Consider the following 11,372-nt stretch of genomic DNA (forward strand, 5'->3'; position numbering starts at 1 on the left):
AAATGACAGTTATTATGAGCCCGTATGAGATGTTTCTTTAGGGAATCTACTTTAGTGTAATTTTTTCACATTTTTGCACTCCACATCTGAAGGAAAAATTTTCCTCATGAGAGTGGATAAGGTGTAAATGATCCAAAAGTTTATTGAATCTTCCGGTATTGTATGTAAAACACTTTGGGCATTTGTAGATCATACCCCATCTATCCTCTGCCATTGTTTTTTTTTTACCTTGTGCTAGTACTGTAGTGGTGTGTAATATCAGTCTGTGAGTGTGACTGAAATTTGGAGGCTAGCCGCCCTAGCTGCAATTTACCAGTGTATCTTGGGCCTGCTACCATAGCAAACACCTTGAGTGTGGTTTTAACTAAAGTGAAGCCCAATTCTTCATATATATTATAGGCCTAGCTAGTATTACTTGACTAATCCTAAGTAGGCCTAGGCTAGGTCTATGCTGTAAATAAAGTAAATAAATGACTGACATACTGAATCTGTTAGCTAAATAAACACCAATAATGCACAGACAGTTCAGGAAAAGTCATGAATTAATTTTAGGAAAAGTCATGAAACGCATATAGGCCTATACCGGTGGTCGTAGGCTAGGCCTACCTTTCATTTCTCAAATTCAATCGACTTATTGTAATTTATAGCGTAATGACAATGACAATGAATGACAATGAAACTGTTTATTTCCAACACAAAAGATAAGTACATTTTCAACAAGAATTCAATACATGTAATCAAATAATCATGGTATTAAATATAATTCAATGAAAACTACCAAAGATCTAATGTGTGGAAAAGGAGAAAAACTGAAGTGCAATACTTATGAATCGTTTCCTCCAAATATGTGTTGAAAAGTATAGACAAAAGAATTAGTCAAGACAAGTTAACATACATAAGGTTACAAAAATATCAGAAAATCGAGGACAAAGAGAAAAGATTGAGAGAAAACAGAAAAGAAAGAAAGAAAAGATTGGGCATTTATACATATTTTACATTAATGGAGATAATCAATTTGAAATAGCAGTAGATAACAACATTTGTTTGTACATTTTCTTAAATAGTGACTGGGATCCATTGTTCTTTAGTTTATCATCAAATGAGTTCCAGAGTTTAACACCAGAGATGGAGATGCACATCTGTTTTTTGGTTGTTGTTGCAAAAATTTGTTTAAAATGATAATTCTTGTGCCTTATATTATAAGTATCACAAGATGCAAAAGAAAAATAGCTTTGTAGAGTGGGTGGTAATAACTTATGAAAAACCTTATACATGAATACACCTGTATAGAAATCAATTAGTTTGGGTACAGTTAAGATTTTTAAATTGTAAAACAGTTCAGAAGTATGAGCTAAATAATGAACATTACATATTATGCGAATGACCTTCTTTTGTTTTAAGAATAAAGGAGTAATATTGGACTTATATGTGTGTCCCCATACTTCTATACAATAGTTCAGATATGGAAGAAAAATTGCACAATATAAGGTATATAATTCCGTTTTGTTTAATATATGACTTGCTTTACGTATGACTGCAATACTTTTAGAAAGTTTACTTGATAGATTCGATATGTGTTCTTTCCAACTCAGTTGATGGTCAATAAAAACACCAAGAAACTTTGTCACATAAACTCTATCAATTCTTACATCATCTATTGTAATTTTAGGATCAGCATTATACGAACAATTGGAAAAAATCATATAGTTTGTTTTTATATTAAGAGATAGTTTATTTACAGCAAACCAGACACTGAGTTTCTGGAGCTCCTTACTAACTAATCTGCTCAGGGTGTGGACATTCTCATGGGAACAAAAGATATTTGTGTCATCAGCAAACAGTACGAATTTGAGTAATGAAGAGATGTGGCAAATGTCATTAATATACAAAATGAATAACTTGGGTCCAAGGATAGAGCCTTGAGGGACTCCACAGACTACATTACAAGAATCAGATTCTAAGTTATTGATGTGAACATACTGTTTTCTATTGGATAAATAACTTTCTAACCAGTCATGAACTATTCCACGTATACCATAGTGTTCAAGTTTCTTTAATAACAAATGATGATCTATAGTATCGAATGCCTTTTTTAAATCAATAAAAACTCCAATTGTTGATTTTTTACTATCAAGTGATGATGTACTTTCTTCACTTAATTCTAATAATGCCATTGATGTGGAACGTCCCGACCTGAAACCAGTAAGGAGATCAAATTTGGAAATAAAGGCATTAAGTCTACTATCAAACAGTTTCTCAAGTATTTTAGAGAATTGTGATAAGAGTGATACAGGCCTGTAATTTGTATAAACATTCTTATCACCTGACTTAAAAATTGGTATAACTTTGGCTACTTTCATGCTATCAGGAAAAATACCAGTAGAAAATGATTTGTTGCATATAAACGTGGAAGGTTGAACTATATATGGGATAATACTTTTAACAACTGACATACTTAAACCATTACAATCAACTGAGGTTTTATTACTTAAATTTCTAACAATATTCAATATCTCTATCTCAGTTGTATCTACTAGAAACATAGAGTGTGTGTTTTTATCATGCAGATAATCATTAATAGAGCTGTTATTGTGTTCAGGAATTGAAGCAGCTAAATCAGATCCAATATTTGTAAAGAACTTCTTAAAACCATCTGCAATGCATTTACCGTTTACCTCTCTATCGTTATCTACAAAAGTATCAGGGTACATGCTCTTGGTCTTATGATTTTTATTAATAACACCATTTAACACCTTCCATGTTTCCTTAATATTGTTCTTGTGGCTTTCTAAAAGTTTAGAGTAGTACTCCCTTTTACAAAAACTTAAAACTGATGTCAACTTACTTTTATAAAGCTTGTACCTTTTTTCATTTTCTATAGTTCTTATTTTCAGAAATATCAAATAAAGACAATTTTTCTTTTTGCAAGCATTCCTCATCCCTTTTGTAATCCACGGCTTATTGTCATTTCTTTTCTTCACAGAAATTTTCCTTATTGGACAACATTCATCATACAACTTAGTTAATATGTTAATGAATTTATCATAAGATTTGTGTACATCAGCAGCTGCATAAACCGAATCCCAGCTCTCTTGATTTAACTTATGCTGAAACAAACTTAAAGATGAATCATCTTTTTTCCTAATAAATATAAACTCCTCATTTATTCTGTTTATGTCATTATTGTTTATACAATATACTGGAAGATGGTCACTTATGTCACTTATGAGTATTCCGCTTTTTAACTCACTATTCATGACATTTGTGAAAATATTATCTATCAGCTAAGCTGAATGATTTGTGATTCGAGTGGGTCTAGTAATTAATGGATAAAGACCCAAGCTAAACATTACATCTAAGAAGTCTTTAGTGCCCTTGTGGTTATCATAATCAAAGAGGTTTATATTAAAGTCACCACAGAAGTACATATCCGCCCTTTTGTTCCTATACATCTTTTCAATAGCTTCAGTCAATACCTCAATATCTGACCCAGGTTGTCTATATAGACAACTTACCACAACATTCCTTTTATTACATAAACTGAGTTCAACTGATACACATTCCAGTGCCTCATTAATTGTAATACACATCTTATCAATGACCTTGTACTTTATGCTGTTTTTAACATAAAAAGCTACTCCTCCCCCTCTTTTAATGTTTCGATCTATATGGCACATGTCATACCCCATAATATTATATAAATCAGGATTTGAATTAAAATTGAGCCATGTTTCACTTAGTGCTATAATATCAAACTTATGATTTAAATCATTCAAATAGTCATGTAGCTTTACGAAATTTGCACTCAGGCTTCGACAATTAAAGTGAATAATAGACAAATCCTTATGAGAGCGAGTTTGTTCAGAAAACTGATTGCTTGTGTGATATCTACACTCAACATTTGCATTATTAAAGAAATTATTATTTGCATCAATATTACCTTCAAAATCTAAAAAATGGTAATCGGTAAGTGGACAACAGTTAATTCTTGAAAACACACGATTAAGTCAACCCCGGAAATCCTAAAGCAAACCCACACAATGAAAGGTGAAAATTAACAAATACCAGAGAAGAAACACCTTCAACAGGTGAAAATTAAAAAAAAAACAGCTGGCCAGGCAGAGCACGAGAATTGCACGCACACACACACACCGTCGCCGGAGGCTGCATCATACAGTCCGTTAACCATGAGTTACGCATTATCCACGTGCCTGTACTATACGTACAAGCGGTTCAGTCCAGTTACATTTGTGCGTTTAACGTTACTTGATACTTGTAAAATTAGACAAAATGAGCTGAACAGCTAGGGGGCATGCGTGTGTTAAATTACGAGGCTGGTTCGTAAAACTACATAAATGAGGAATTAAATGGTGTGTATCGTGTAAATATATCGTTTAATTAGTAGCTTCACTGCAACTTCCATGGCAATGAGTAAATAAAGAATTTAATCTCAATTTCATCTAAACTTACCAGACGAAGACTAATAAATACTTGAAATACTCATAAACTAACCAATTAAATGTGATTATACTCATTTATAAAGCAATTGTACTATCTTTGAGTATTATTTTTTTCTGTGTACGCGCGGCCCTCGTAATTTACGGCTTCAACGTTATTGGATGCAACGATGGAGTGGCTGGTGTACAGCGAAGTTAAAACTGGCGCTTTCTGCAAGTACTGGGTTTTATTTGCTCCAGAAGGAGTGGGCGTTGGAAGCCAGAACTTGGAAAAGTTCGTGACACTTCCATTTGCAAAAAGCAATCGAGGAATTCAGGCATCATGAGTCCACCACGTATCACAAGGAATGTCTTCTCAATGCCCAACATCTCCTATCTGTAGATGAAGAGAAGGTAGACTCCGTTGAACTACACTTGGACAAAAGCGCTCAAGCCCACATAGCTGAAAATCGCTGCCTAGTTGTCCCTGTGATAGAGACTGTCATCCTATGCGGTAGACAAGGTTTGCCACACCGAGGTCACAAAGACTCGGGTCCTCTCAATCTTGCCGAAGAACCTACAACAAATGAACGGGATTTCAGGGCTCTCCTACGTTACCGGGGAAAGGGAGGCGATCCAAACATTTTGAAGCACTTCACAACTTGTGGCAACAATTACATGTGCACAAGCCCTGAAGTACAGAACGAAATCATTGAAAGTTGCAACTTACCTATTCGGAGTGAGATCGTGAAAAGGGTCAACGATGCTCGATGTTTCGCTATCCTAGCCGACGAAACTACAGACATCTCCGGTATAGAGCAATTTTCCCTTTGTGTGAGGTACATTGATGGGCCAACAATATGCACTCGAGAAGACTTTCTTCACTTTGTTCCTGTGTATGATTGTTGTGGGAAGAATCTGGCTAGGGTAATTGTGGACAGCTTAACGACTACGGCGTTGATGTGCGCTACCTTCGCGGACAGGGTTATGATGGGGCTGATGCATGCCATGAGTGGACGCTACAACGGAGTCCAGACGCATATTGCGAGGGAGATTCCACTTGCACCCAATGTGCATTGCGCTGCTCATAGTCTCAATCTCGCTGTATCGGATGCGTGCAATCAAGTTGTAGTCAATAACTGTCTGAGTACGATCGGGGCCGTTTATAACTCTCTGAACACACCAAAGCGTCAAGCCGTTTTTTCGAAGGCTGTGGATGACAAAGCTCCCAGTGCCAGTAGAATTCGCCAAAAGCAAATGTGTCCCACTCGATGGATCGAGAGGCACGATGCTGTCATTGTGCTTCTAGATCTTCTGATCCCAGTGGTAGACACTTTGCGCACGATCTTAAATTGGCAGGATAGAGCGTCAGCGGCTGGTGCTAATCAACTTCTCTGTGCCATCAAGAAATCTTAATTCATCATCACGACACATGTAATTGCAAGGATTTTTTCTGTCACTCTCCCATTATCCTGGTTCCTTCAGAAGGTAGAGTCAGATCTTGCTGAAGCAATGAGTTACGCTGTCAGTGTAGAGGATGTGCTGAAAACGATGAGGTGCGTACAGTACAGTTGATGTTTTCGAAGGCATTTTTTCTTCCGCCGAGAAAACATGTGGAGAGCTCGATGTTGCTATGTCTATGCCACGAAGAGCTGGAAGACAAACCAATAGATGTAACGTGGCGGCAGGTACCCAAGAGGAGTATGGTTGGCCGTGTGGGTCATAACGTCTGAATGAAACGCGTAAGGTAATTGTTTACGCGAAAAGAATTTCGCCAATCAAATCGCACCATTTCCCTCGTGAACGTGGGAAGATATTTATATTACACGTAACAATTATGTCTCAATGTGTATGATGGCAAATTCACGACGAATCAATACAATTCACGAACGCCTTAATCAGACAAGAACCTGTTTTTATTAGGCGTCTGTTATGTGTTGTGGATGATTGTGTGCGACTATCCTCATCTGATAATGTCCCGAACGAGACACTAGATTACTGCATTTTAACGTAAGTTTAAGCCTAGTCTAGTGTTAGGCTAGGACCCACAATGTATAGCCTAGGCCTAGCCTAATCCTAGGCTAGGACTTAACACGTTAGGCATAGCTTTTTAGCCTACTGTAGGCTAGCATAATAGTTGACTGCAATGTATATTACGCATTTTAAAAATGATTCATACTACAGTATAGTGAGTGCACCGAAGTTCGTGGGGTACATTAAACGCCGCCTTTACGTACATAATATGCACTGTGTATGTTAAAGATGTCGAACATGTTCAAGTGAACGAACTTCGGTCCCCCCATTCTAGCTGCTCAGAGTGTGCAAAAACAACTCCAATAGCCAGGCCAAAATAGCCATCATTATTTACTTAGGCCTATTACTAAACTTGGCACAATGATGCTTAGGCCTACTTAATACTAGGCCTAGGCTATGTTAAGTTTTTCATGGTTATATTTTTTAACTAGGCCTATACAGTTGGATATTGCAAGAAAGCAACGATGAATCCTGATATCATCCTTCGTGAAATTGGGTACATCCACCATATTGACAGCTCTTCGGACTAGTATCGAAAAAGTATAATTTTTTGCATGTATCGTACAGCAACTGTAGAATGGAGAGAAGAATGAATCTAAAGTACAGTAGTGTTCAGTGATAAGGCTAGCCAAGTAGCCTTAAGATATAGTCCTTACATATAGGCCTAACATTAGGGGCCAAAGTTAGGCTCTGGACATTAGGCCTACAGCCCTAGGCTATCATATTCATAGGCACTAAGTAGAACTAGCCAATATTTACCTTAGGCCTAGACTCAAATAGCCTGTACGATGCGGCATTAATTGGTGTTAAAACTCTTATATTGATGTTGGGGTATGAAATTAACGTAATAATCAATGACATTTGAATATATCTTTATAAAAATTTCCTGGATCCACCCTTCTATGTAGCAGTCGTGATCCTTGAATCCTGATCAGCGCATTAGCCACACGGCCTCCACAGTCCACACTATCACACATAAATAATCACCCTATTCAACAGATGCATGTTTCTTGCCAAGTTGCCAATATAATATTCATGTTGTTATGCACTGTTCAAAAGGATACTATTTTAATCTTTCTTATACATGTGGTAGAGTAGAATATGATTGTAAAGTGACATCAGTATCCCCTCTACATATCAATAAATTAATTGATCATGTATATCATGTTGTCTTTTAAAGACTTGAAGCATTGTCCAGCGTGCACGTGGAACTGTTGTTGATGATTGAACGTATGATGACCTCAATGAATTACTCAAAGGACTCATTGAAGAATTTCACAAAGGGAAGCATGATAATATTGGTAAGTACATTTTCAAGTACATTACACGCTCACTTCAGAATAAAATATTATTGATAAAAAATGTGCTATTTAGCATCAAAATAATTCTTGCCCTGTTCTGTAAAAAAATAAAATGGGAATATACACATACCAATGTATTAAATACAACAAAAGAAAGATTATTTGGTTGCTAAATTCTGAGAATTTTGCTGTTGTAACTGTACAAATTTATGAAAAGTATATCTGCTCACTGTAGATGACCTACATACATGTAAGAATGAGGCATGTATGTGTGGCGTGTGCGTCAACATTCCCAACCTGACTTAGCCCGAATAAAAGGTTTTTGTGTTTCACCCTTCTTATTCTCAAATATCTTGAAAAAATAGCAAGGGTATACCTTAGTCACTTTAACACAACTCAGTAACGAGTGTTTCCCTAATTTTAACTTGACCCATGTTGATCTCAAATGACCTTTGACCTCTAAAGAAAGGATTTACCTACTATATAGTATATGAATAACCATCTATTACCCCCAATTTTATGCAAATTGTCACACACATATGTATGCACGGAGCACACACATAAATCAGCGACATTTCTACGTTCACCCTTTTTTAATATATTGCTTTTTGTCTTTCAGTTCACGCAGGTTATCAAGCTGAAAGGACATTACAAACAAGAGGGGCTCCAAAATACAACATCAGCAGAGACCAACTTTCATTTCTTCTCCATTGTGGCTTTGGCATATCAAGGATATCAGAACTGCTGGGAATTTCAGTGAGCACAGTAAAAAGAAGAATAAGGTACCATGTTGTGTTTTTTCACAAGTTTATAATTTAAAAAGAAATAAACTATAAGCATAGAACTTCAGTGATTGATTTTTACGATTAAGTAAAAACTTCCTGTCCACAATAAGGCTTAATATATATCTTGCTTGGTGGGCAACTATAGCATATGTGTGTGCCTGTCTGTGTGTGTTTCATTGGCTAAATTACATAATTTATGCATGTGAAGCAATGAAGCTTTTTAGCATATTATGATCAGAACCATGTGACTGCTGATGGCAAAACCTTGTAGCAAAGCTAGTGGTTCTCGAAAGTGAGCACTTTTTGTCCATAAAATATGCCAATTAATTCGGCTAATTTTGCATAATTTGTGAAGGTTACATGGTACCTATACAAGTACACTAAATCAGCTATATGCTTAGTTTCTCACCATGTTGCACCTTTCCCCCTAATTCCATGGGATGGGGTAAAGGCAAACGTTGACAACATGTATTTTTTAATGATTGGCTAAGTTTCATTACTGATGACGTAAATGAACTTGACATCTTGACTAGACAAAATTTCGCCCATAATGGTGCAATATTTCAGTTTAACAGAGAGTTAAAAATATGATACTTGCATTGGTGATGACCTTTTAATACAATAGCACTGATGTTTATATTTTATTTTATTCACAGAACATTTGAATTACAATCTCAAGCTGAATATAGTGCCATAGGTGATGATGAACTTGACAACTTAGTACGGCAGGAGATAAGTGGCAACCATAGGATAGGTCCAAATGCTGTGAGAGCCACACTCTTCTCACACTAACATAGAATTCAGAGATGGAGAGTTCGTCAAAGCATGTTACGAGTTGACCCTGGTGGAGCAGCATTAAGAACAGCTCCATCATTGCAGTGCCGAGCATATAGTGTTGCTGGGCCCAATTCCCTTTGGCATATTGATGGAAACCATACTGGATAGGTGAGTTCAAAGATAAGGTATCATGTATCAATACTTATTAGTGTTTGCACCGGGTAGCAAAATTGGACTAATCCAAGAAACTGATCATGAAACTGTTCGAACATCTTCACATCATCTGCCTTCGTCATTGTAACCGAAAAGAATACATATGTCATTTCCGATGATATGTGGTATGTGTAGCCAAAACCATTTTAGCATGCTACATGTCACTAACATGGCCACAGATATTGACTTTACATATGTGATTTACCCGAAACTCCCATGTCCCTTCTTATACTCCTGCTACTAATGACCAGCACATACACAAGAATCACTTCCAGTGTTCCTGTCTTGACATATATGACATATTTTTGCATGTTTATTTTCAGGTGGAAGATGGTTATCCATGAGGAATTGATGGATTTAGCAGGCTAATTGTTTTCCTGCATGCATCTAACAACAACAGAAAAGAGACGGTGTTTGAACATTTTGTCACTGCTACAACTCTCTGTGGTATTCCTTCTCGAATTCGAGTTGATCATGGAGGGGAAAATAATGATATCTGTGATGCTATGGAGCTACTCAGAGGACCCAACAGAGGTTCTGCAATACGTGGTCGTAGTGTCCACAACCAACAAATCGAGCGGAACTGGGTAGATGTTTGGAATGGAGCTACACATTTTTTGTATGATTTATTTCACTTCATGGAACCGAGTCACCACCTAGATGTACATAACCATAGACACATGTGGGCATTACATTACATTTGTTGGCCTCGTCTAAATGCAGAGCTCCAAGCATTTGTAGATCAGTGGAACAACCATGGTCTACGTACAGAAGGGTCATGAAACACCAATGCAGCATTTTGTTGGCCATGCTTTGGAACTTAGTAATGCAAGATTAACTGCAATGGAGGATATATTTAGATCCACAGATACTCAAGCTGTGTTGTTTGATGGTGAAGAGTGGGATGATGAAGGAATTGTGGCTGTTGATGAGCTTTGGTGTCCACTGGAAGAGGAAGCCGTGCAGAGATTGAGAGAATCAATCAATCCACGTTCTGAAAACGACCAACTTGGAATTAGTTCATACTTGAATGTGCTAACATTTATTCACGAACACATGCAAAGATAAGAATGAATTCCTTAACAAGACACACATGTGTGTCATGATTCCTTGTCGTAAGAAATCAATGTGGGTGACACAGACCAATAACCCCCCCCCCCCACCAATTGGCCACCATTGACCCCCTCCCATATGACCACAGACACTATTAAGCCCCAGTATGCATATGTGGCCAGTTTATTAATCCCACCAAAATATTTTATACTTTATTGATCCCTTTCTGACCCCAGAAACCTCATGACATTATTTATGTCATGAGGTATGTATTAGTTTACCCCTCCCCCCCCCAAAAAAAAAAAAAATTACCAAAACAAGATTTTGTTCGGTTTGAAAAAAATATTTGTGAATGTTCAGTGGAAATTTGACTGTTTTTCTACAAACATTGCACCATTTTTACTTCTGTCATTCGTGAAATGTCTCTTTTTACAATGACTTTTTCCTGGGAGATGCTACTCTTATCTATAATTGTTTTGCTTTATAAAACCACAAAACTGCCTCGCCAGCCCATTTAAGGATTATTCTAGTGACAAATGAAACTGGACTGAAAAAAATAACCTATGCAATTAAGTTGGCATATGCAAAGTGTATGTTGTCATGAGTTGGCATGTTTGTATGTTGTGATCAAGTTGGAATATGTGTATGTTGCATAAACAGCTGACTCAGACAATTAAAGGGATAGTCTATAGTGAAAATAGGAAATGAACTAAATAACCTGGTATTACACGTACCTATTGGGAAATCTTATGTGAGTGGGGTATGATTAATGT

At 36.8% G+C, this 11,372-nt stretch overlaps 1 protein-coding gene and 1 long non-coding RNA gene across 2 annotated transcripts; both read left to right on the forward strand.

Annotated features, from left to right (window-relative positions):
- Positions 1-3,956: 3,956 nt before the first annotated feature.
- On the forward strand, positions 3,957-5,852 carry LOC139984626 (zinc finger MYM-type protein 1-like). Its single transcript, XM_071998579.1, has 2 exons — positions 3,957-3,966; positions 4,759-5,852. Exons 1-2 carry the CDS (start codon positions 3,957-3,959, stop codon positions 5,850-5,852), a joined length of 1,104 nt encoding a protein of 367 aa, XP_071854680.1.
- A 1,207-nt stretch (positions 5,853-7,059) lies between these two features.
- Positions 7,060-9,390, forward strand: LOC139984113 (uncharacterized). Its single transcript, XR_011798942.1, has 3 exons — positions 7,060-7,771; positions 8,391-8,553; positions 9,213-9,390. It is a non-coding gene; the product is annotated as an uncharacterized lncRNA (long non-coding RNA).
- Positions 9,391-11,372: the final 1,982 nt, after the last annotated feature.

Source organism: Apostichopus japonicus, chromosome 17 (assembly GCF_037975245.1).
Source record: "Apostichopus japonicus isolate 1M-3 chromosome 17, ASM3797524v1, whole genome shotgun sequence".
NCBI lineage: Eukaryota > Metazoa > Echinodermata > Holothuroidea > Aspidochirotida > Stichopodidae > Apostichopus > Apostichopus japonicus.